Source organism: Mustela erminea, chromosome 4 (assembly GCF_009829155.1).
Source record: "Mustela erminea isolate mMusErm1 chromosome 4, mMusErm1.Pri, whole genome shotgun sequence".
NCBI classification, from domain to species: domain Eukaryota; kingdom Metazoa; phylum Chordata; class Mammalia; order Carnivora; family Mustelidae; genus Mustela; species Mustela erminea.
Window position 1 is genome coordinate 140,768,507 of NC_045617.1, and position 27,417 is coordinate 140,795,923.

The following is a 27,417-nucleotide window of genomic DNA, read 5'->3' on the forward strand; positions in this document are numbered from 1 at the left end:
CCACATGGGTTACCTTAAGACTTCCTGGGTAGTTGTTGAAAGACATCGCATCTCTTGAGTTTGAAATGGAAACGACGGGTTTATGTCATCTCAGCAACATTCTGCATAAATGAATCTCAGGGAGATCTGGCCAGCCTTCTACCATGGGCCACTTATCCAGGGGGAAGACAGTGACCCAGTAGATGCTGCTGAATGGGCTAGGATTTTTCACATAGAGCTTTGGTAGTTTAAACTGAGAGTTAGTGGCCCCGGGTGGCTCAGTCAGTTACGCTTCAGGTTATGATCCCAGGGTCCTGGGATTGAGCCCCACATCAGGCTCCCTGCTCAGTGCTCTCTCTCATCAAATAAATAAATCTTTAAAAAAAAAAAAAAAAGATACTTTAAAAACTGAGATTTATCATGGCAGAGTAGACCCAAGTGGTGACTGTATGGTGTTGGCATACAGTCAGTGCTCAACAAATGTTGGTAGAGAAACTAATGGCAGTACAGTATTGTATGTTTATGTTTTTGTTTTTTGCATTTCAAAGAACGAATTTCTGGTCACCGTATATTTTAGATTTTATAAAGCTGGTGAATTCTAACAGTTTTGGCGATTTTCTCCAGGTTTTATAACCCTTAAGAGATTGTTGGTGAAGTCCCTGTGCTTTTAAGTAGAGCACAAAATGAGTTCTGCTGTTCAGCATTGATGTTCAGTATCCTGTACAGTAAAATTATAGGTGATTACAAAAGTCGTCACTGTCACAAGCCAGGTGATGCCTCCCCAGATAGGTTAAGAGCTGGTATCTTCTCAGCTGGTCCCATAAAATAAGCCGAAAACATGACAAAGTGCAAGATGAGATGGTTTCTGGTCACCTGGTTTACTCTCTCAAGCTTGTTGTGGATAACCAGCTTAGGTTGTTGCTTTTCAACTTAGTGTGTTTTTCTGGTTTCTCTCTGCCATGATTTAGTATGTCACTGCCCATTGTTGACCCTCTGCTTTCTTTCTGGATCTCAGATAATCCAGCTAATCCCACATCCCTGCCATGAACCCAGAATTTTCGAGGAACCCGTTTTGTCGAATCCGATCAAACAGGAGAGACACACTAGAGCTTCCTGGGTATCCCATGTTCGTTTTTCAGCCTGCATACCCATGCATAAACGCAAAAGACGTGTTTTCTCTGGCTCAACTGATCTCTTTTTGCACTACCAGTGAAAGAAAGACTACCTATCAGAACAGCTATAATGAAAACAATAAGTCTCAACCTGAGGGAACAGCTAATGTTACAGCATTTTTTGGTTGGTTGGTTGTTCTGTTTTGCTGTTGTTTCCCTCTCCTGACTCCCACTGTTGCAGCGGCATTCAGGATATCTAAGGTATTATAAGGACACAAGCTGTTGTGGGTCATTGTGTAAACAGTGAGATTTCTACTGAACTCTGCTTTTTGTATGGTGTAGCTCCTCTTCTGAGACGTGTCAAACACTGAGAGCTTAACGAAAACTGTGGCCCGCGTATCATGCCAGCAGAACTGTGCTCTTGTTCTGATGAATCGATTGTAGGTTTTAAAGTGAAGACTCCTTCAGCTACTGCACACACAAACTAGAGATGATGAGAGCTAAGGCTCACACGCGTGAACGGTGCTAAAGACAGAAACTCTAAGTGGGGATTGACAACGTATCTATCGCCCAGTGTCAGTGGCCCTGAAATCGTAAATAAGGCTTTGAGTGTTAAAATTACATATTTTAACACTCAAAGCCTTATTTAAAACCGGGATCGGTTTCTGGCGGGGTTCGGACTTGAGCACTACTGATGCCAGGCCAGCCCCAGGGGGCGGCCCTGCAGACGTGTGGCGCCCGAAGCGAGTTGGCCGGGCGTTTTCCGGCCAATTCTCATGAAACGAAACGAAAACGAAATGCGAAGAGAAAAATTAATTATTTTATTAATGTGAAGAGAAAGCTGCACCCCCGTGTTCATTGCAGCATTATTTACAATAGTCAAGGCTTGGAAACAGCCTGAGTGTCAATCAGGACAGATGAGCAAATGGGAATCTGTACACAATGGAGTATTATTCAGCCATAAACAGGAATGAAATTCTGACGTTTGTGACAACATGAATGGACCTTGAGCCCGTAGGCTAAGTGAAATAAATCAGGGAGAGAGAAATACCAGATGATCTCACTTATATGTAGAGTCAAAAAACAAAACAAAACAAAACAAAAAAAACAAAAAAAAACACACAAAACCGAAACACCAAGCTCATAGAGAAGACACACTAGGAGTTGCCAGTGGGAGAGGGGAGGAGGGGGGCAAAACCAGTGAAGGGGATTAAAAGGTACAAACTTCCAGCTCTATTATAAGTAAGTCCTGAGAATGTGACAAACAGCATGGTGACTACAGTTAATAATACCGCATTGCATATTTGAATGTTGCTAGGAGAGTAATCTTAAAACCTCTCATCACAAGAAAAATATTTCGTAACTATATATGGTGATGGTTACGAACCAGACTTGGGTGATTTTTTAGCAATATACAGAAGTATCATATCATTGTTACACACCTGAAACTAATATGATGTTTCACGTCCATTATACCTCTGTTTAAAAAATGTGCAGTTTGCAACCTCAAATGCACTGTTCTACCTTTATGAGAAAAATAGAAAGTTTGACATCAAGCTTCAGTGCCTTCCCTGGGGTTCAGTCTAAGTAGTTTGTCCCAGGCTCCAGAACTCTGTATTTGCAGCTGTTCCCTAGCAAATGTCAGTAAAGGAAGAGCATAGTGATGATCCTGGACCCTGATGCAATATTTTTTAAAAGATTTTATTTATTTATTTATTTGAGAGAGAGAAAGGGAGAGAGAGCAGGGACATGGGGAGAGGGAGACGCAGATTTCGTGGTGAGCAGGCAGCCCGACGTGGGACTCGATCCCAGAACCCTGGCATCATGACCTGAGCCGAAGGCAGGTGCTTAACGAACTCAGCCATCCAGGCTCCCCGCTGTGCAATATTTTTTTTTTAAGATTTTATTTATTTAACAGAGAGAGATGACAAGTAGGCACAGAGAGAGAGAAAGAGAGAGAGAGAGAGAGAGAGGAGGAAGCAGGCTCCCTGCCGAGCGGAGAGCCCGATGCGGGACTCGATCCCAGAGAACTCTGAGATCATGACCTGAGGCTTAATCCACTGAGCCACCCAGGCGCCCCCCGCTGTGCAATATTAAATTATGTTTCATATACATGGATGCCTTTCTTTTAGTCTCTATGCTATTATGTATGTCTGAAATTGTTTGCTTTTAAAAAAAACTACTGAAAAAGAAAGTGCTGATGAGTATAATGGATGTTGAAAGATTCGCATTAAAAATTTAAGTAGGAGTTTTCAAACGTTGGAAGCTTCTCTCTTAGGTATCAGAACAATGCAACTCTCCAAAACAATTAATTCCCCCAAGGAGACCAAGTCTTTATGGTTTTACTCTTTAAAAATGATTTTTAAGAAATACAAGCAAAAAAGCCTTTGGGATTCTTAGGTATATTTTTAAAGAGAGTTTAGTAAACCCTAAAATGAGATATACATGTGGAATGTAAATCCTTATGAGCATATAAAAATGTTTTCCAAGGAATATAATGCAATATATTCCATTATAGTGCAATATAATGACAAATGACAATAATATAATGACAGCTAATACGGCATCGGGTACATTTGCGAGCTTCGTGAGTTTTGTTTATTGAGGTTCACTCCTGTGACAGTTTTGCAGATGTTTTAAATGTACAAGTTGTCTTAAATGTACAGACATTTCTAAAGTCTTTCCATGAGGTATATTCTTGAACCCCCAAAGTGTTCCTGGACAGTGGGAAACTTTCATGTAAGAGGAACATGAAGGGAAATGTCTATAATTGCACCAAAGCAGGTTAGGTCGAATTGATGTTTCTGAGAAAAAAATACTTGCTCCTAACTTAAAATGATGAAAACAATCACTTCATTTATTAGCACATCCCAAATAAATATATTTTTAGAAGCAAATACTGTTCTGGTTTGGTTAACTTTTGCCTATTCTTCATCTGAATAATTCATTCTGGTAATTTCTGATAATGTTTTCCTGAAGCTGCTTTTCTCCTAGGAAGGAAGAGGCCAAATACTTTCTGATATGTGTAAATTTAATAGTCCCTATTTTTTTTTAATATTTCATTTATTTATTAAGCAGAGAGGCAGGCAGAGAGAGAGGGAGAAGCAGGCTCCCTGCTGAGCAGAGAGCCCGATGCAGGACTTGATCTCAGAGCCTCAGATCATGACCTGAGCTGAAGGCAGAGGCTTTAACCCACTGAGCCACCCAGGCGCCCCCAATTTAATAGTCCCTATTAAAATTTTTTTCTATCACTGAAGGTACAAAAGTGGATAATATGTTTTTAAAATGTTTCCCTTTATCACAGAAGAAATGCATATATGGATTGAAAAATGTAGAATATATGAATAAGCCAATAAAATTTGATAAAAAAAAATCTTTGTTACCTCTTTGATATATATCTTTCCATAAATATCTTCTGGGCTATAATTCATACACATGTAGAACCAACTGGTAAAACTCTGCACAAGAGCACATTAGCCAGTAATAATGATTGATAATTGGCAGTATGGTTGGCTAAGAATTAGTTTGGTGTGAGTTTTCTTGAATTTTTTTTTTTAAAGATTTTATTTATTTATTTGATGGAGAGAGAGATCACAAGCAGGCAGAGAGGCAGGCAGAAAGAGAGGGAGAAGCAGGCTCCCCGCTGAGCAGGGAGCCCGATGCGGGGCTCGATCCCAGGACCCTGAGATCATGACCGGAGCCGAAGGCAGAGGCTTAACCCACTGAGCCACCCAGGTGCCCCGAGTTTTCTTGAATTTTAAATGTAAGTGGGATTCGAATATTTAAAATCCAGTTTTTTCTTTGGTGCTGTTGAGTTTGCCTGAGTCATAACAGTAATGCTTTTGTAGTATTTACATTTAAAACATTCTTTCTAAAATTACAGAGTTCTCACAGTACTTGCCAAGAATATATATTAATGGGATTTTATTTGTTTAAATGCTTGCTTGTTTTAATTGAATTGCTCGAATTCAAGGACTCTTGTTTATGTTCTTAATAACCAGTGTTTTTAAAGTAAATTATTCTTATTTTTGAAGAAATCTCTAATAAGCTTACCTACCAGGAAAAAATAAACATTTAGCATGCTTTTTTTCATGTGGTGGAATTAATTATATTTATTGTCACTTACGTTTTCCCATCTGATTTTTTCCCCAGTGTTTCACAAACAGCATCTCTATGTTTTATAATCCAAAAAAAAAATTATTTAAAAAGAAGTAACGACGGATTGATCCATTCTCTACCTAATGTAGAACCACATAAAAACCCTGGATTCCAGAAACAGGCTTATTTCCTTTCACTCAGTGACACTTCTTTGAGGTCAAAGTCCCAGAGTTTACTCCATCCCTTACAAAACAGCGTGCGTGGAAATTTGGTTTTCCTTTTTGGGTAAAGTTTCTCCGGCGCTTGCTGATAAAGCTCTTTAATTTTACTTTCTGCAAAACAATTATTTCTGGAGCTAAACTGAGATGAAGCAGATAATGGGTCTCAATTCTTCAACCTTAAAGCAGACACTAGGGTCATAAAGACATTGAATCTTGAAATGTTCTCTCCTTCTGTGGAAGCCCAGAGAACCAAGGGGAAGGGCAGGCAGGACTTTCCACTTACTCTTCCTTTGAGTCTTGCAAAATGGTTTCCTTTCTTTCCGAGGTCCTCCTTGCAGCGCAGTAATTGCTAGATGTTTCTGAGGGGCCATCGCCAGGACACCCGTTTAAAAAAAAAATAAAACAAAACCAGGATGCCTGGTAAATGTATCTCCTCCTGTGAGTGGAAAGCCCTTTTGCAGTGCTGATTGACATCTGCCTTTCAACCTGTATCTATCAAGTGTGCCTGATACAGGCTCACTCCCCAAACAGGTGGAAATACCTCTAATTAATCACCTCTCCTGTTTGCATTTCCTCTGACATCCCCACATGATCAGCCTTGACAGAAATCTACACCATCACCCGAATATTCTCTCTGTGTTTGATTCCAGCTGTGAAAGTTCAGGATGAGCTGGAGAATGTAAGCCTAGTTTGAAGTAGGGGAGAAATCTACTGGCACAGAATTAAAGCTATACTGTTTATTGAGGTTGTGCAAATAGCTGTCATACTTAGATCTCTGAGCCTGGCTTTTTTCCTTTTCTTTTCTTTCTTTATTTCTTTTTTGTTTTTTTTTTTTTTTTTAATGAGGACAGTTCTTAGAGCAATTCCCAAACTAAGGCACAAGAAAACTTTCTCAATCTTTATGATGCTTTCATCAGATAAGCAATATAAAATATCTTCCAGAATACCCTGTCTCCTCAGACCTTAGAGTTTGTTCTTGGGAAGTTGAAGATAAACGAAGATGGCCTTAATAAATCTATCTAACATTGTAAATACAGTGATTCTGGTTATTTTTCCCCTTGAGGCAATAAGCCAGTTATCACCAATGATTCAGATTTTCTGGCCTTTCTCAAAATTGTCACTGCAGCAAGAATATCATAACTTAGCAAACTGTTAGACAAAATCAGAATAATGCTTTTTAGTAGTTATGCCATAAATAAAAATCAGCTGCCTTCTGGAAGTACCTATAACACACCTTCAAACGGGTATTCAATTTGGACTAAAAAGAAGCCCTTGAAGAGGGAAGTGTTTCCCTTCTCAAAGTGGATTTCCAGGGGCACCTGCCTGGCTCACTCTATAGAGTGTGCAGCTGTTGATCTTGAAGTTGTGAGTTGGAGCCCCACGTTGGGGGTAGTGTGTACTTAATTTTTAAAATGTTGTAATAAATAAATAAAAAGTGAAATTCCAAGGAGAGCTTTCAAACCTGACTTTTGGCAGCCATTAAGAAGCAAACATGGAAGAGTTGTGTTTGGGCAGGGAATGTTTGGGAGGGGGTTGTTTCATGGAGAGGTTTGTTTGCTGTTGATGGTTCAGAGTACCTGTTCTCCTCTCCTGTAGAGCCGTTATCCCCTTACACTAGTTTGCTAGAACTGCCAGAATGAAGTACCACAGACTGGGTGGCTTAAACAATAGAAATTTACTTTCATCCACTTCTGGAAGCTGGGAGTGGGAAATCAAGATGGCGGTTGATTTCTTCTAAAGCTTCTCTCCTCAGCTTATGGAAGGGGGGCATCTCCCTGTGTCTTCTCATGATCTTCCCTCATACATGTCTATGTCCTTTTGGGTTAGGGTCCACCCTAGTGACCTCATTTTAAGCTAATTACCTCTTTTAAGACCTCACCTCCAGGAGTGCCTGGATGGCTCAGTGCATTAAGCCTCTGCCTTCCGCTCAGGTCATGATCTCAGGGTTCTGGGATCGAGCCCTGCATCAGGCTCTCTGCTCAGCAAGTAGCCTGCTCCCCCAACCCCTCTGCCTGCCTCTCTGCCTGCTTGTGATCTCTCTGTCAAATAAATAAATAAAATCTTAAAAAACAACAACAACAACAAAAAAAGACCTTACCTCCAAATACAGACATGTCCTGAAGTACCAGGGTTAGGACTTAAACATCTGGATTTGTGAAGGACACAGTTCAGCCACTAACAACTCTGAGTCAGGGTCTCCCTGCCAAATCTATAAAATCTTTTCTTTTGAATGGTTCTAAGGGTAAGCAAGAAAGCAGAAAGGTATTCTTGAATTTTCCACAAGACCTGGCTAGCTTCTACGGCAACCTTTTTTTTCTCCTCCTTCAACATGGATAAATTTAAAAAGTGCATATCCCAGCTAGGAAATCTCTCTCCCTGTGTTTGCATGTAAGTGATAGGAAGGAGCTGGTCAGTGAATCTGGTCAGTCAGAGGCTTCACTGGCAGATATCCAGGATCACCCCCCACCCCGTTTGCTGAACACCCAACATGCCTAACTCTGTACCAGGTGCTGACGTGTCCTCTCATTTACTTCTAACAGTCTTGTGAAGTAGGGACCATTCCCAAGACTGTTTTGCAGAGGAGACCATGGAATCACATGTGTGGAAAGAAAGGCCTAATACCCTGGCCAGCAAGGACTTGAACCCCAGTAGTCTCATTCCAGACCTGAGCCCTTAATATCTTCACAATACCTTTCCCTAGTCTTGCTGGCAGAGAAGAAACTTGTGTTTGGGGAGCGAACCATATTTTTCTGAGCACGCAATGCAGAGAATTTTCTCAGGGCTTCTTAGAAGACCTGGGTTCCAGCTTCAGCTCAGCCAACGCTTGCTAGCTAATCTTGTCTCCTAGTTATGTGAGATTGGGGAATTGGATTCGATCCATGCTTCTGAAACTTTCAGACTGAAATTCATAACGAGAAATACATTGTACTGTGTGGTTCAGTACACACATGCACACACACCAGTACACACACACACGGCCACATACCCATGCAAACAGACCAGTACACACACATACATGTGTGGGCCGTGTAACTGAAACAAATGTTCACAAATCACGCACCCACATGAAATACATGTGAACGACCCTCTGGTCGTTTCTTTTCTCTTTCAGTTAGTTTTGGAAACACTGACTGTGACCTACTCAAATGGATCGGTCCAAAGCTGAACTAGATGACCCGGTTTGGACTTCCATAATCCTAAAACCCCGTTAGACTAGGTGGATATTTCTTTGGAGCCTCTATTATCTTGAATGCACAGACATTATTTGAATATTACCTATTAGAGAGAGGACAGCCCTTTTGCCTCCAGTCTGAGCAAATTGCGTAATAGTAATAATAATCATATCCATTTATTGTGTGCCTCCCATGTGCCAGAAGCTTAAAATGCTGTATCTCCTGTAGCTATGGGCTATAGGTATTACTATCTCTGACTTACAGATGAGGAGACCAAGACTCAGATTAAGGAATTTGATCAAGGTCGCTTGGGTAGTAAGTGGAAGAGCTGAGATTTGAACTGATGTCATTCTAATTCCAAAGCCTTTACATGCATTTCTTGTAGGGGAAGGGGTACAGAAGGAAAGTGAGGTCTGGAAACGGCTGTGGCTGAAAGCGATTTCTTCCCTAATGGTCTGCTGTCCCTGGCAGAAACAACTGTCTTTGAGGTCCTAAGCCACCACCATAGCAGTGATTAAAATCTACACCTGGGGCACTTTCCCAGCACCGTACCCCCCCCCCGCCCCAGGCTACCTCCAGACCAGTTAAGTCACAGTCTGGGGGGGATGGGGGGAGGCCCAGGCCTCTGTTTTTCAAAGCTCTTAGGTAATTTCAGTGTGTGGCCGAGGTTGAAACCTGAATTCTCAGTTAAAGACAGGAAGGAGTTTTAAGGACATTTTCCACTTTTCTTCCTGCAAACGAGATTTAGTGAAATATTGCCAGAACGTCTTCAGTGACTTTTACGAAGCTGAAGTACAGACCGTTTCTAGTTCTTTGGAGCACGTTAAAAAATAATAATTATATATATATGTATGTATATATATAATATATATATATATAATATATATATATATTTGCTAGAAGGATGGATGGGGAGGTGTTCCAGTCACCTCTTTACCTCAGCTCACATAATTTTGAAAATTGGTTTTTATATGACTAAGGAAGTTAGTTTTTGAATTAATTAATCAGAAGCCAGAGTAACCAGTGGTCGTTGGCCACGTTCATGGGGCACAATGTAGAAAGCCAAACCAGACCCAGATAACAGTAAATATAAGCAAATCCATTTTCTTGAAAAGATCCTCATGGAAGATTTCCAGTTTTTCACATGGATTACAGGAACTGTGGTCAAACCGAGGACCCTCCCTCACATCGGTGCCCACAGGAACGAGAACACACCTTTTGACTAACCTCTCACCCACCCTGGTTTTAGACCCGTGTCATTCCAGCATGTGATCTGTGCATTTCATTTGGAAATATGACTGACCATGCTCCGTGTCCCTGTGGTCCCTCCCGGATTCTCTAAAACAGGGGCCGTCTCATAGGGCTGGGTATCCTCCATGTCTCCAGTGGACAGTTGTAATAATCTTAAAAATATGCACCATTTTCGTACTTCTGAGAATGAAAATGTCTTCCCCCTAACAACAACAACAACAGCCCGTCCTATTCTGGAAGCCCCCCTAGATGACAGGTCCCAAGCACTCCTGCTGAGGCCATGCTGGGTAGACGCCCGAGCTTCTGTTCTGCCCTTCGTCACAGTGCTCAATGTTTGCTTGCAGAAGGACGTGGCTGCGCTTCTGAAACCGATATCCGAAAAGATTCAGGAAATCCAGACTTTCCGAGAGAGAAACCGGGGGAGTAAAATGTTCAATCATCTCTCAGCCGTCAGCGAAAGCATCCCTGCCCTCGGCTGGATAGCTGTGGTGAGTCCTGTCCCCGTGGAATGGCACCCCATTCCAAAGTGCGGTGTTTCGGAGAACTCCTAGCTACCTTCGGGCTCCTTCTGTCTGTTACACTGCAGGGAATTCCTCTCAGGGTGAATGCCCCAGACCTTTCTTACCATGTTACAGTTCAGGACTTTGTGTTCTGAGATGTGGAAATGTCTCACCGCCACCCCTTTACAGAGCAAAATGTTTGCTCCTGACTCTCAATATTTCCATGGCTTTTCTTCATCTTGAAGGCATGTTCTTTCTTATCCTATTTTTCTTTTTCCTTCTATGCTTGGGTGATGGTCCTGTTCTCTCAGTCCCCTAAGCCCGGTCCTTATGTCAAGGAGATGAATGACGCCGCCACCTTTTACACTAACAGGGTCCTAAAGGACTACAAACACAGGTACGTACCTTCCTTTACTAACCAAATTCTCAGGTGCTTGCTTGTCAGACATTTGTCCCAAAGCGTCATGTAGTTCACCCCTGATTCCTTTCAAAGGTGAGTTTATGGGCAATGTTAAGGAAATATTCCATCTTTGGCCGAAGCCAAGTGGGAAGTGAGGTCCGTTATCCAGATAATGTATGTGCGTTAGAAAGTCTGGCTCAGTTCTCTTGTGATGATAAACTCCCTACTTGAGTCCGTGTCGCCCCATGTGTGTTTCCGCAACAGCCACAGAGCTCTGTGATGGCTCGGGAGGGACCCGCCCTAGAGGGTCACAACTCTTTATGCTGCCCAAGACAGGGTTGGTGAGTGCAGAGAGAAGAAAGGAGACATCAGGAAAGGAAGTGTAAATGAGCAACAGAAAGGAGATGTGACAATTAACCAGGCCACTGGAAGGGAGACCAGCGAGTGCGTTTAAACGAAATACAATTGGGGTGGACAGAGAGACGTCTATAAAAAAAAGCAGTGCTGATGAGTCCAAACCAAGCTGGAGAACCAGCTTAAAAAGACATCACATTCTACAGTACGAATAATAGATCCTAGAGACACTTAAACTGGTATTGGAATGGAAAATGGGATCAAGTAGAGACCTGTGCTGTGTCTCTCAACTACTCAGGGGACGTCATGGGATTTCTTCCCCTCTCCTACGTAATGTCATGGCTGGCCCTGTGAACACCTAGCTAAATGTGATGTGGCTGATGGCTAGTCACTCTGGGAAGGAATGGGACAAAAATAAAAGCAATAAAGTTTCATCCCCTGGGCGCCGGGCTCAAGAGTGGATTCCCCTTTGAGCCCTTGGTGGTAGAAGTGGAAGTGCTTCTCGTCCAGCAAATGCACGGGCTCCTGCATCTCACTCGCTGGCCCAGGTTGAAGGAAACTTGAGGGCCAGGTCATTGAACAATATTACATATTCAAAATTTTGCGTAACTATTTCTCTTTTAGGTTATGTTTTATTTTTTTTTAAGATTTTATTTATTTATTTGACAGAGATCACCAGTAGGCAGAGAGGCAAACAGAGAGAAATGAGGGGAAGCAGGCTCCCCGCTGAGCAGAGAGCCCGATGCGGGACTCGATCCCAGGACCCTGAGATCATGACCTGAGCCAAAGGCAGAGGCTTAACCCACTGAGCCACCCAGACGCCCCTAGGTTAGGTTTATTTTAATAAACACAGAGTAGTTGTGAAAGAATATTTGTAAAATATACAAAAGATACCATTGAAACGCAAAAAAGACTTCTATGCCCACCACTCAGTTTAAGAAATATGTACTGATATTTTTTACTGCAAAAAGCAGACACACTCAGCAGTTCTACTCCCAGGTGTATTTCCAAAAGAAATGAAACATGTTCACACAAAACCTTGGACACAAATGTTCATAGCAGCTTTATTTATGATAGCCAAAAAGTGGAAACAATCCAACTGTTAGTCAATGGCAACAGATAGATAAAATGTGTATCCATAAAATGGTATGTTATTCAGTCATTAAGAAAATGAAGTATTGATACAAGAGCAACATGGATATACCTTAAAATATCCTAAATGAAAGAAGTCAAATGCAAAAAGACCACATATTGAATGATTTCATTTATATGAAATTCCAGAACAGGCAAATCTAGAGAGACACAAAGTAGCTTAGCACCTGTCTGGGGCTGGGAAAGTTTGGGGAAAATGTAGAGTAACAGCTGATGGATATGAGATTTCTTTTTTGAGGTGATGTAATGTTGTAAAATTGAAAAGATTCCAAGGAGCCTTGGAGGATTGAAAAGGGAAGCTTGACTTTCTACTTTCACTCAGTGGACCCTCTAGAGAGTTGGCCATGGCATCTGTTGCATGACTCTGTTGACCTAATCTATTGGATTATACACTTTAAATGGGTAAATTGTATGGGATTTGAATTATATCTCAATAAAGCTATTATGAAAGCAAACAAACAAACAAACAACAACAACAACAAAAAAAAAAAACAGACAGCCACAATGCTGAGCTCCCCTCCTAGAGTTCAGTCATTCTGTGTTTGGGAAATACGTGTTTGAGCGATTGTGCCCAGCCCTACAACTCCATGTTGAATTAGGGACTGGGTGTTCCCTGTTTGTAGGAAACCTTGTCCTTGCAACAGCACCCTCCTTACCGCTCTAAAATATTCTAATTTCATGACTCTCTTGGCCAAATAATTCAGATTATTAGAAAAACAGCCAAGGGACTTTTTTTTTTCCAATACCATTCTCCTTTCTGAAAGCACTTTGCTTTTCATTTTGCATCAGAAACAGTACAGAAGGAAGTGGCCTCCCTCCGCATTCATCTCCCTGTTAGAGATCACGTGAGGACGCATGGCCTGAATTGCCGGGTCCGCTCCCAGTGGTCCTTTCTGCCCCACGTCTGGAGCTCAGAAAGGACACTTGGCTCATCTCAGGAGAGACCTGGGTTACCGGCCTGTCGGGTCCTTTTTAGAATTGGTTCACAGGGACTGAACCGGAAGGACTATTGGCCCAGCATCCTCCAGGGTCTTAGTTACTGGATTACCATGTTCCCACCAATCTTTTTTAAATTTTATTTTCGATCCTAACTCTACTCTCTTCCACATTCTTTTACAACAAAGTGATTTGCGCCACGTGGACTGGGTGAAGTCGTATTTGAGCATTTGGAGCGAGCTGCAAGCGTACATCAAGGAACACCACACCACCGGCCTTACTTGGAGCAAAACCGTAAGTGCCACACCTTCTGCTGCCCAGGGAAAGAAACTCTGTAGAAATATTCATTCCTGGTAGCCTGGAAATGCCACACCTTAGAATTGACCTCAAGGAAAGAGTAAGATAAAATAGGTATGTGGAAACTGTACAAGTGTCATTTGTCATAGAGCAGTCTGGAGATTGCCTATAGGACAGCAGAAAGAAGGTGGTTACGTTGTCCATGGTAAGAACCCAAAATTCTTCAGCTGTTGAAGGTAACATATAGGACAGGCACCTGGCTGGCTCAGTCAGTAGAATCAGTAGACTCTTGATCTTGGGCTCATGAGTTTAAGCCCTGTGTTGGGTGTGGAGATTACTTAAGTAAATAAACATTTAAAATCTAGGGGTGCCTGAGTGGCTCAGTGGGTTAAAGCCTCTGCCTTCAGCTCAGGTCATGATCTCAGGGTCCTGGGATCGAGCCCCGCATCAGGTTCTCTGCTCAGCATGGAGCCTGCTTTCTCCTCCTCTCTCTCTGCCTGCCTTTCTGCCTACTTGTGATTTCTGTCCGTCAAATAAATAAATAAAATCTTAAAAAAATAAAAAGTAAATAAAATAAATAAATAAAATCTATTATGTATGATGTCTACATGGGAAATGACTGACCAGCCAGTGTGATAGAACGCAAAAGGTTTTGAGCACTAAGATGGCATGTATATTAAGAAACTGTGATTAAAAATTAAAGGATACAGGAAGGTTTTGAAAAAGGTTTGAAAATTTTTAAGGAGATAGAATGACTAATAAAAATGTCCTTTTATATGTTTTAAATTTCTCTTTTGGCATTCAAGATTTTTTGAATAATATTTTTGAATATTACTTGGGCAGTCTTGGTGCTTTGAGTAGTATCTTGGTCATCAAATAAAGTCCCAGCCTTTGAGATGTTGCCCATGACCTTGGCCCTGCCCTCATCTCCAGCCTCGACTGTCCTCTCTTCCCGCCTCTCACTGCTTCCCAGCACTGCCAGACAATTATGGAACCCTAAATATATGCAGATCAAATCAGATTGTCGTCATCTCAAAGTTTGCAGATCTCAGATGGTTTAGCCCTTTTTGCAATGTCCCAAACATATGTCGTGCTGTATGACCTTCCCAGGAATGGATGCCTCTCCTCCGTGCTTCCTTCGTATCTTGAGTATAGCTCAGCCATAGCCATGAGCTCATACAGTTGTCGTTTGTATGCGTGTGTTTTGGAGGCTCTCCCACTCAGTTGGAAACTCATCTCTGTCTCCAGCCCCTAACATAGTACCTGGCACAGAGCAAGTACTCAGTATATGGTTTGAAATGGTTTGAGAGGCGCCTGGGTGGCGCAGTCAGTTAAGCATCTCACTCTTGGTTTCGGCTCAGGTCATGATCTCAGGGTCGTGAGATCGAGCCCCAGGTGGGGCTCCACACGCAGGGCAGTCTGCTCGCGATTCTCTCTCTCTCCTCTCCATGCCCCCCTTCCCCCACCCTCAGGCGCACACGCATTCTCAATCCCTCTAAAATAAATAAATATAATCTTTAAAAATTTTGGAGGTCAGGGACTCTTAGATTCTTCCTGGTCCTTTTAAGTGTCTGCACTTGTTGTAGAAAGCCTTTCCATGGAAACTTCCTTCCGTTAGAAATGAATGTTACCTTTAAATGGTCAAAGTGGATGGTCCGACTGGAGTTAATATTGAGAAAACAAAATGGCAAACTTGTGAATTCCGTTCAGGGGTAGAGCTCTCACTCTCCCAATGGTCGTGGTCTAGGTCCTAACTCTCATCTGGAATGTTGATGTCTGTGAGGTTGGCTTAATACCAATACCAAGTCTGTGACTTTTCAAAGGAGCATGGGACTTCTGCGTTTGCTCCCCAACACTTATACAAACATTAACATTGGCCTCCATAGACTAACACTTTCTTTTATTTTCTACTCTGTTTTCTCCATAAGCAAAAATGCACAGTTGCAAAATACAACTAAATTGATTATTTTTCATCTGCCTATGATATTATGATTTTTTTTTAAAGATTCCACTTACTTGACAGAGATCACAAGTAGGCAGAGAAGCAGGCAGAGAGACAGAAAGAGGGAAGCAGGCTCCCCGCTAAGCAGAGAGCCCAATGCGGGGATCAATCCCAGGACCCTGAGATCATAACCTGAGCCAAAGGCAGAGGCTTAACCCACTTGAGCCACCCAGGCACCCCAGATATTACGATTTTTGAGAAGAGTTCATAAACACTTTAAGTGTTTTAATATGGAAAGTTATAATGGGGATGCAGGTGTGTGTTTGGGTGGATGGATTAGAATTATTTTTTTTACACTTCCAATGAGATACTGTCTTGTTACAGACCAGTTTGTCATAAAGGGGAATTGTCATGTGTTTGCCGTGGAAATAGGTCATCACTAGAGAGTAGCAAACTAAACAGCAAGAGTCCCTGGATGTCTTCTTATTATACTCATAGTAAATAAATGGAAAAGGAAAGAGAACCCACTTGTGGGAAATAGTCATGTTGCCAAAAGCTAGGCAATTAATTTTCTTTTTTTTTTGGCAATTAATTTTCTAATGGCACCCATAGAAAAAAATTACTTTTAAATGGTTTCAGTACCTTTTACCACACTGTACAAAGCTGAGTAATGGTGTTTTGAATATATAAGATAAGAATCAAATATTAGGGGCACCTGGGGTCAGTTGGTTGAGCGTCTGACTCTTGATTTCCGCTCCTATCATGATCTCAGGGTCATGAGCTCGAGCCCCATTTCGGCTCCATGCTGAATGCGGGGCCTGTTTAAGATTCTCCCTCTCTCCTTCTGCTCCTGCCCCCTCTAAAAAAAGAATCAAATATTAGTTATAGAAAAATAAGCATCGTTGTTTCCCTTTATTCTAGAGTGAATACTTATGTTTTCATTATTTTCATTAGAAATACAAGCCTTGTAACAATAGCTTTCAAATTTTTAAAGGCAACTAACAGCGAGAAATACAGTTCATTACTACATACACACCAGACACAACCAGTTCACAACACTAAAACAAGTTTTACAGAACACTTCTGTCTCTTAACAAGTGAAATGTATTCAAATATTTTTTTCTATTTTATTTCATTTCTTATAAAATTCTGGCTGAGACCCACTGAACCGATTTCATGACCCGACACATGGTACATTTTTAAAAACATGTTATAAAACATAAATGGCATATTTATACATGTGTGTATATATTTTACATAAAATATAATCCTTCGAGCAGGCATTGGGTGGCATGGATTGCCTAAGAGTAGTGGCAGCTATTATGTATGGAGCACATGTTATGCTAATGGGAGAATATGATTTAAGATGGTAATTGTAAAAAAATAAAATGAAATAAAATAAAATAGTAATTGTAGGGGCACCTAAGTAGCTCAGTCAGCTAAGCGTCCAACTCTTAATTTTGACTCAGGATGTGATCTCAAGGTGGTGGGATCGAGCACCGTGTCGGGCTCTGAGCTGGGTGCGGAGCCTGCTTAATTAAGGTTCTCTCTCTCCTCTGCCCCTCTCCCCCTGTGCGCCTGTGTGTGCACACCAGTGCTCTCTCTCTCTCTCTCACCCTCAAAAATAAATAAATAAATAAATAAATAAATAAATAAATAAATAAAATGGTAATTGTTATAAACCAGAGCACCTGCTTCACTTCTTTAATGGGAAGGTTGTGCCCAGATATTAAAAGTGGAGAAGGATTATGGTAAGAAAGTATTGGTTCAAAAAAAAAAAAAAAGAAAGTATTGGTTCAGTGAACATCCTATATGTAAAATCTTCTTTTTAAATAAATATTTTATTTATTTATTTGACAGAAAGAGACAGTGAGAGAGGGAACACAAGCAGGGGGAGTGGGAGAGGAAGAAGCAGGCTCCCTGCTGAGCAGGCTCCCTGCTGAGCAGGGAGCCCATATGGGGCTCAATCCCAGGACCCTGGGATCATGGCCTGAGCCAAAGGCAGACACTTAATGACTAAACCATCCAGGTGCCCCTGCAAAATACTTTAACAAGCTTTAAGACATACATATAGAAATACATTTCCTAATATTTTAGTCCTCTTCTTCTAAGGTTTGGGGTAAAAAAAAAAAAAAAAACGAAAAAACAAAAACAAAAAAAACCCACACATGTATTACAAAGTATATTATAAAAACCAAAGATTTTGGGATGCCCGGGGGGCTCAGTCAGTTAAACATCCACCTTCAGCTCAAGTCATGATCTCTGGGTCCTGGCATCAAAGCCACACTGGGCTCCCTGCTCCGCGGGGAGCCTGCTTCTCCCTCGCCCTCACATCCTCCCCCTGCTTGTGCTCTCTCTCTCTCTCTCTCTCTCTTTCTGACAGACAAATAAAATCTTAAACAACAAAAAAAAGTTTTTAAATCCAAATGACTAAAAACTATTTAAAAGATCCCATAGTCCGAAGTAAGCTCGGACAGACCGTAGTCTATCAACATAGCGACGAAGTGAACGAAAAACGTCCACAGCCAGAATCACAGCGTTCTTGCGAGGGCTGTGAGAATGCTCTGATCAGATGGCCTTTGGGAAGAAAAAATAAGTAGGAGTAACTTCACGTCTCTGCCCGCTGATCACAGCCACACAGACAGAATGTATTTATGAGACGACGCGGATCCGAGAGGACGTAGCAAGACGGGGTGTCGGCGCTCACTGACACCTCCGTGCTCAGAAGGTTGAAGAGACACGTTCCATTGTAAGGGACACAGTCAGAAAGCTTAGGGTGACTTAACATCTCGGTATTTGGAGCAACCCTTGTGTTTTCTCCATTTTCAAATCAGATGTTGAGGGTTGAGCCCTCTGGGGGTTTGGGGGCCCAGCAGCAGGCTGCTTGAGGCTCCGGGCTCTCCGAAGTCATCGCTCCCCCTGAGTTCACGGCTGGGACCGGCCTTGCCAGCTCCCTCCTCCTGACATTTGCCCTCAGACCACAGCTGTGTCAGGCAACTGTTGTTCCCTTCAGTTGTCAGGGCGAAATGTCAGACTTGGAGGCTGGCGATTCTTGGGGCCCGAGCCCGGCGCAAGGGTCTGTGAACAAGTGTGCGGGCGCGGCGGGGCGAGCAGCAGCTGTGGGCTCATCTCTGTGGAACGTCCTGTGACGTTTACTGTGGGAAATGACATCTCATTTCTGCAAACTGCCCCTTTCCAGGACCGTGATCCAGAAGGACCCGGCGCCAGAAGCAACCTGCAGTTCTCCGTTTAATTACTGGCGACCCTTTTCAGTATTAATTCATGTGGTGTCCTCAGCGCTGCGTCTCACACGCACTTTGTCGAATAAATCGGCCCTTTGGCAGGAGCCCAGGGGAGACCCTGTTACTTGTCATCCCTCGCAGTTGGTCAGATTTGTAATATCGTTGGCAGTTCCTGTAGGTCAGATAACAAGCGCTGAACAGCCAAGGCCTTGTCCTCACACTGAAAACTACCAAAATAACTGATTTTTTTCTATGAATTGGCCAGATCGACTTGGAGACAGTTACTGTGTTCTGTGTGGCCCTGGCCAGGAAGAGGTCATGGAAAGGATTCCGTGAATTGGACAAAACATGTTTGTCGTCTTAACTTTTTGGTATTAAACGTGTTGACTTCTTTCGGTCCTTTTGTAGGTCTCCCTGGGTTCCTTTAGCTTTGGGAACCAGTGGGGTGTAATGAGTCATGGAGAGGAATAAAAGTGCACGTAAGTGACCGTGCACGAAGCCTTACGTAACGGGGACAGGACTCCTTCTGTTAGGAATGTGCCTTTAACCCATCTATGCTCTACCCCAGTTGCCAGGCATCGAACCTCCAGAAAAACACAAGTAGTTGGGAGTGGCCCAGTGACAGACGAGGGGGCTTTTATTTTTCTCAAAGCAAAACATTTTGCCATCACTCCCTTTTCTGGGCGCCGAGCTTTCTCTTCGGCCTCTTCCTCAGCGTAAAGACCAAACGTCCGTTAACAAAACGCAAGCGTAACAGTTCACTGTGAGCAAATTAAAACTCAGCCAGAGGGCATTCTGACTTATAAATAATGTAGGCCCTGTCGCATGTCATTAAATATGTATGTCTTGTAAGTTTTCCTGTCTTCTGGCCTCTCTGGCTCCCTCTTGATTCTTACAGAAGGAAACTGTTCTCAATCTTTTATATCAAAATTTTCATCGAGAGCTTGTATCCAACCTGTGCCTTAGGTTTATTGATCAAAGTGAGTCGGTAGTGTCATTCACTACCGTGACGCGGTGTGTCACTCGCCTGGGTCACAGAGCTCCTTGATCTCCTCCGCGGGGCTCCGGGCCTCGGAGAGTGGCTCCTTCCAGCCTACCTGACCACAGCTATGTTCAGTCGACTTAATTGCTCCTGGGTTTTTAGCTCCCTTTTGGGGCTTTGGGTAACCAATTACTTTTGTTCTCCTACGGAGAAGATCCAGACTGCTCCGAGGGAGTCAGGAGTGTCATTGACTAGCAGAGTCGTTCCAAATGCACAGATAATGAAGGAAGCCAGGCATTGGCTTTGAACAGCCTCAAAGAAACTAGTAATTAAACAAACATAGCTTAAGCACCTACCATGACCCAGGTTCTGGGCAAGGTGCCGAGAATGCAGAAGCGGATATAAGACGCGGTCGACACCGTTCCTGTCCCCTGAAACTCACATTCTTGCTGAAGGACGTATGAACGGATGCAGCCCCGCTGGAAGTAAGCACAAAGCACAGCGCTCACACAGAACGTGGGGGAGCAGAATTCAGGCCCCACCCCAGGCCCCCCAAATCAGAAACTGCATTTAACAAGATTGCCCCAGGTGCCTTACCTGCATGATAAGATTTGAAAAACACTGCTGTAGTATATTCAAGTTGGACCCGAGGAGTCCAACTGGAGGGAGACTCAGGAGAGATCTTTCATTTTTACTCTTCCATTTATTTAGCAACTCATTTACTTAATAGCCATGTATTGGCTACCTACCAGGGACAAGGCACACACCAGACATTCTATTTATGCTACAGTCTCTGCTGACAAGCGGCAGGTTCCAATTATGATGTGAAAATAAGTAACAATAATATAAGGCTCTGTTGGAAACTAAACCTTGCTAATTAGACTTCCTAGGTGAGAGGAATGGACAACAAAAGGGCTGATGTTTGGTTTGGGTCTTGAAGGATGAGTAGGAGTTCGCAGAGCCCTAGAAAGATAGTAAAGGAAAGGGCAGTTCTTAACAGGGAATTTGGCTTATGCGCATAGGACATGAACAAAATACTTTGAGAGAAAACCTGTGAATTTTGCTGAGCTGAACATGGCAAGAGTTGAGACCAGAAAGGCAGGCGGGGGCCAGGTGGTGAAGTCTGTCTGCATGTCTTAACCCTAAGAAGATAAGTCCATATGTAGTATGCAGGGTTTTTTCCTTCACCACAGGTTTTTGAGCAAAAAGCAAGCACACCATAGATGGTGATTCAGGAGTTGTGAAAGACAGATGGGAAAGAGAAGAGATCAGAGGCCCTGATCCATGTTGGGAAGCTTTAATGGATGGCTGGGGCTGTGGCAATCACTTTGTGACCTGGTGAGTGGGGGCAAAAGTGTAAAGAAAGAGAGTGGACACCAAGTTGAGGACAAAGCTGAGAGAGAGAGATCAAACCTAAACATGAAGTTTCCAATCTGGAAATCTGGGAGAATCCTAGCAACATTAGTACAGACGGGGAAATCCACAAGAGGACCCAGGAGAGGAGCAAGGAAACCTTGACAGGAGCCTTCAATTTGTCTTTTCAGGGCAGGTGAGATGCTCTGCATGGAGGGTTGTAGCAGGCAGGTGGAGTCACTAAGCAGGGGTAGGGTCTGAGGACCACAGTTAAATGGATGCAGGGACCAAAAAAAGAGGACCTGATGGAGGAGAAACCCTGGGGGGCAGCATTGTCTGGGGACATGGGAAGAGTAAGGACTGGGAAGAGGCTGCCATCATCCACCTTATTGGTGGCCTTCATGTTATTATTTTATTGAAGCGTAGTTGACACACAGTCCTCTCTTGGTTTCGGGTATACAACACGGTGATTCAGTGTTTATGTACATTAGGAAGTGATCACCACCATGTCCAACGACATTAGTGACCGTATTCCCTGCTGTGCTTTTCATTCCCAAGACTTACTTGTTTTATAACCGGAAGCCTGTACCTCCTAGTCCCCTTCACTTGTTCTGCTGATCTCGTGCCCACACCCATCAGTTTCTTCTGTATGTATGTATTTTATTTTATTTTTTTATTTATTGTTTTCTGTATTTATGAATCTGTTTCTTTTGGTTTGTTCCTTAGATTCCACATGTAAGTGAGATCATATGGTATTTTTCTTTCTCTGTCTGACTTACTTCATTTAGTTAAATACCATCTAGGTCCATCCATATTGTCACAAATGGTAAACTCTCATTTTTTTATGGCTCAGTGATATTCCTCTGTGTGTGTGTGTGTGGGGGGGTGTGTACCACACATTCCTTATCCATTTGTCTACCAGTGGACAGTCAGGTTGCTTCCGTATCTTGGCTATCCTCGAGAACGCGGCAGTGAATCAATGATCTCTAGAAAACAGCTGCTGGGGGTTGGAGGTAGCTGCAGTTTTATAGAAGGAAGGAGTATGCTTGACTTTGTGTTATGAACTCTGGATCGTTTGTAGATCAGTTGTCTGATTGGATGAATTATTGCTTCTAACTTGGATTTCTGCCTTTTGAAGCTTGGGGATTATTTGAGGATTTTATTTGTACTTGAGCTATATCTTCGGTGGAATAAGTATAGGTCAAAAATAAACATCTACAGGAGCACCTGGGCAGCTCAGGTAAGTGTCCAACTCTTGATCTCAGCTCAGGAGTTGATCTCAGGCTCATGAGATCAAGCCCCATATTGGTCTCCACGCTGGGTATGGAGCCTATTTAAATAAAAAAATAAAATAGATAAATAAATATCTACAATTTCATACACAGTGGCTCAGAGTTAGCTACACTATAACACTCTACATGTTTTATATTTAAAACCATGTTTATTATGTCAAATACCTGAGTTTTATTAGTGGTTAATAAAAATGTGTAAATTTTTGAGAGTTTTTAAATTTTTCCCTTCCTAAATCAAAAGAGTAATAGCTTTTAAAAGTGCCAACCTTAACAATCAAGATTATTTTGGGGTGCCTGGGTGACTCACTGAGTTAAGCATCTGCCTTTAATTCAGATCTTGATCCTGGGGTCTTGGAATCAAAACCCACATGGGGCTCCCTTCTCAGCAGAGAGCCTGCTTCTCCCTCTCCCCCTGCCGTTCCCCCTGCCTGTGCTCTCTCTCTCTCTGTCAAATAAATAAATAAAATCTTTTAAATTAATTAATTAATTAAAATTTTAAAAGGTTATTTTATTTACTAGCACTTTTTCTCAACAAGAACTTTGAACTCTCTTAACCTGAGGGCTAGCAAGTTAATACACCTTCCTAATTTATTTAAACCATCGCCTTGGGAATATTTTAATTAAGGTGTGTGCTTTTAAAATTCTTTTGTGTGTAACGTTGAAGGCAGTGGTGCAACTGACAATGTCCTGTTCCTTACCCTTTTCCTGCAGCAACTCTTAGGAAAATGAGAAGGTGGTGGTTCAGGCTTGCAGGCAGAGGTGCTCCCCAGAACAGAACCGGGGGTGCCTGAACCAGAGGAGACGTTGAGTGAGCTCAGCTGTCACTCCAGCCCAGAGCTGAACAACGCTGGGTACCGCGGGGTTCACATTCATCGCTGAGGAGCCGCTCCTCTGGGTCCAAGTTCAGCCCTCATCATTCCCCCGGGGGGACTTGCCCACTTCCTGAGACCGGGCCCCCCATTAATCATGACCGTGGTTGTATTTTTTGTCCATCTCCCTGTCCTTCCCAGCCAGGGCAAGAGCCAGTAAAGCCTTCCTTCAGCCCATCTCTTTTAGGGTATTAAATGATAGCAAATCGTCCTTCTTTAAAAGTGAATTTTATCTTTTCAAATGGCCAAAAGCCATTAAGACCCTTTTTTTGGGGGGGGGGGATTAATTCAAGCAATACTCTTTTCAATCAAAAGGAACAGAGTATAGAGCATGAGTGATTGCTTGGTTTGTATGTTTTTGTAAATAGATCTGAAGGCAATCTTCAAAGATAGTTTCAAGCAGTGGTAGTTTGATTAAACAAATGTGCCACATGAGAAGGTAATGCCTACAGGGGCGCCTGGGTGACCCCGTGGGGGAAGCATCTGACTCTTGGTTTGGGCTCAGGTCATGATCTCGCGATGGTGGGATCGAGCCCCACGTCTGGCCTCATCCTGAGCTAGAGTCTGCTTCAGCTTCTCATTCTCTCCCCCTCTGCTCCTCCCCCTGACTTGCTCACTCGCTTGCTATTTCTGAAATAAATAAATAAAATTAAAAAAAAAAAAAGGAGGTAATGCCTAGAAAGACATCACTCACGTGGGTCTGTAAATTCTTACATGATGCTAACACTCAAGTTGCAAATAGTTGTTGTAATGACAAGGCTTGTGTCACCTCCCCCTTCCTCTTGCTTCCTTGTGCCAAATCCAGTCCAGCCAACCTTCAAAGCCTATTTCAAATGGTCTCTCCAAGATCCTCTCCCATCTCCTCTGCTTGTTGTCCCAAGCTGGAAGTTCCCCTTTGCCCCACAGAACCTCCACAGCACCCCTTAAAATTTGTGCTGCTTTTATGATGCCTAGCACTTTCTGCATTGTGAAGCAGTTCCTTATTCACTTCAGTAAATATTTATGAAGCACCTGCCATATTTCAGGCACTGAACCACATTACCGGGGACCTGCAGATGAAGAATGAGTGGCTCTCCTGTGCTCAGGCTCATGACCAAATCTGAACTCACTGACAGATTGGCAGATAACTGCCGTATACCAGGAACAACCCTAACACGGGGGTTCCTAACGGGGGTTCGCAATAGAGAAACAGGAAATCTGCACTTGGGAGAGAAAAATCTACGAAAAGGAGGAGACGTTTGAGGTGAGCCTTGAAGGATAGGCAAGGGTTTTCCAGACTGTAAATTGGGGAAGTCTTCCAAACAAAGGCACAGCCTGAGCAAAGACACAAAGGCTGAGAGCTGAGAGCCTGCCGTCTGGGAAAACCGAAGTGCTTCTCTCTTTCCTCTCTTTCCCCTCTTTTCCGGGGCCAGGAGCTCATGAAAGCAGGGCTTTCTACCCACCCCCACACCCCTCCGCCCTGATTCAGCCTGGAATCTGCAGCAGGGACTGGTACGGGACCTTAAACGCCATGCCCGGTGGCATTGGCTACATTGAACACATTAATTTGTAATCACAGTCCTTCAGGATGAAATTCCCAGCATGTTACTCCATTAGCCACAGACTCTGTTCCTTGTGCAAGAGCTGCATAAGTAATATCTCTTTACTTCTTCTCTCCAAGGGTGGTAACCAAAATGGACAATGCATTTTATAACAGGCAGCAGACTATTGGTCCCAAACGCCTCCCCTGCACCTGTCCCTTGCCACCTGCTTGCCACTAATTCCCAGCTGGTGTAAACTCAATAAATGCACGCTAATATTAGATGAAGCCAGAAGGATTTCTTAACGGAAGGGAGGAAGGTGCAGGTAGGACAAACCCTGCCCGGAATGTAGCAAATGTAGCACAGAGCCCCGCCCAGACCACAGTTCACTGGTCTGGGTTGCATCTCATGATGCAGGCTGAGCTCCCCACAGACCTCTTCCCAGACTTGAGCACCAATTAAACTTCCCTGTGAATTTTGGAGCCTGCAGTTGAGACAAAAGCTACTCTTCGTGTGTTTCAACGATAAAGTTCAGGAGATGCTAAAGCTTCTTTTTTTTAAAAAAAAAAAAAACTCTTTCATAGAGCCAAACGTCAATCATTTTTCTAACAACTGTTATTTCCTTCACCCCATCATTTACCAAGCATATACTATAGGCTTGATATAGAAATATAAGAAATATAAGAAATTTATATAAATTTAAGAAATTTAAGGAATAAAATAAGTTATAAGAAATATTATCATTTCATCAAGACCCTAACATCTGAAAGAAAAGCAAACACTTTAATTTGATGAGAGTTCAGACCTAGGATTTTCTGGCCAAATGAAATAGTTGAACAGATAATTCAAGCCACATGTCACTCTCAGTCTTCCTATAACTATTGGCTATCTATAGTTTGCCTCTTTGATGGGTATACTCTGCTATCTTTAACTCTGGAAAATTTTCCCATGGAAAATTTATCTTTCCTTTTTTTTTTTTTTTTTTTTTTTGTTTGATGAGAAATTATATTTTCAAGCTGCCAGTGCTGGCAAACAAGAAGACAAGACAATCTGGAAATGCCAGATTTGTTCCAGATAGCAGTAGCAAAGCAAGGGCAAACTAATAATTAAGGCTACTTACCAAGACAATTTGTGCAAAATAGCTGCATCAGTTGCGCAAATTAGATGGTGCTCAATAGATCCTTCTAGATTCTGCTGCTCCGAAGGCTTGGTCTGCTTTCACTAAAGCATTTCTGCTTGGCACGTGTAAAGCAGAAATCATCACCTTTTTGAAGGGCCACATCCGGATACATAAGTTAGGAGTACAACAGGCATAAACACCGTAAGTTACTGGTTTCCACAAACTTATATAGACTGTGCATGTCATTCCCAGGCTGTGTTCCAACTTAACCCTGTTACTCCTCCTCTGAAGGGACTTTCTTCTGTTCTGTTTCTTCTTCATCGGCTTCCATAGCTCACATAGGTCACGTGAGGCGGGAAGGGTGGGCAAGACAGAGACCATCAGACGTCATTGACGAAACTCTGCGATGTATCTTCATGACCCTTCTTGTGCTTCTTGAGATGAGGGTGTTTGGAACCTTGCCTCTGCAGAAAAGTGATCAAAACAGGCCCCACATTTCCTTTAAAATTGTGGGACCATCTTTGTATTTCATCCCTAAAATTCAAGTAGTGTTCTGTTACCAAAAATGAAATAGGAAATAGTCCCAAAATTGACTTTTTAAAAAATTATTAATAAACATATGCCTAAAATATTATACAGCACTTCATTGGTAATATTTTTAACTGTTTTTTGGAAGGGCCCCCAGAAACTTTGTTTTCATTGGCAGAAGAAGTCTCAGAATTATAGGAAGTGATAAAAATAAGAAAATAGAGGCGAAAGTCATAATTCCCTTTGGCTTCTACTTATGTTGTGCAGGATGATCATCTGTTAGTTTATGTGCAATCTTTTTTCTTGATTATAGTTGTCTGCCAATGAAAGCGTGATATAAATATGAAAGTAAAATTCACAAGCACGTATAGAAATTGACAAATTTGGAAATGTATCAATTCACTAAGTTCTTGATCAAAGTACATCTTGCAAAAAATAGAAAGAAATTAGTTTTGATTCTAAAATATAAACAAACCCTAAATCATGAATTTGTGAAGTATTTTTTTTTTTTTTTTGCAACAAGAACAGTTGGTCATGTGTGTAGAAAGTCTTTAGTTCTGAAACTGGTATTTCCTTTATTTAACCCCTCCCTCCTATTGTGGTATATGAGTGGCTCTTCACCCTCGTATCTAATTTTATTTTGTTTTATTCTATTAAGATCTTATTTATTTGGGGCGCCTGGGTAGCTCAGTGGGTTAAAGCCTCTGCCTTCGGCTCAGGTCATGATCCCAGGGTCCTGGGATCGAGCCCCACGTCGGGCTCTCTGCTCAGCCGGGAGCCTGCTTCCTCCTCTCTCTCTCTCTGCCTCTCTGCCTACTTGTGATTTCTCTCTCTGTGTCAAATAAATAAAATCTTTAAAAAAAAAAATTTTTTTTAAAAGATCTTATTTATTTGAGAGAGAGAGAGCAAGGGCACAAGCAGCGGGGATGAAGGAGGAGCAAAGGGAGAAGCAGACTCCGCCCTGAGCAGGGAGCCCAACGTGGCTCCCTCCCGGAACTTCAAGGTCATGACCAGATGTTTAACCGACGGAGCCACACAGGCACCCCATCACCTTTGAATTTTAGATGCTATATTAGGAAATTAACAAACAGCATTT

The 27,417-nt window shown here is 42.5% G+C and overlaps 1 protein-coding gene across 2 annotated transcripts in view; it reads left to right on the forward strand.

Annotated features, from left to right (window-relative positions):
- CAP2 (cyclase associated actin cytoskeleton regulatory protein 2) overlaps window positions 1-27,417 on the forward strand; it is a 138,468-nt gene that overhangs the window by 92,640 nt on the left and 18,411 nt on the right. For both annotated transcript variants that reach the window (XM_032341181.1, XM_032341180.1), the window contains exons 5-7: window positions 10,179-10,322; window positions 10,646-10,731; window positions 13,365-13,470. In XM_032341181.1, the coding sequence (XP_032197072.1) occupies window positions 10,179-10,322; window positions 10,646-10,731; window positions 13,365-13,470 (336 nt within the window). The remainder of the gene's footprint in view (window positions 1-10,178; window positions 10,323-10,645; window positions 10,732-13,364; window positions 13,471-27,417) is intronic.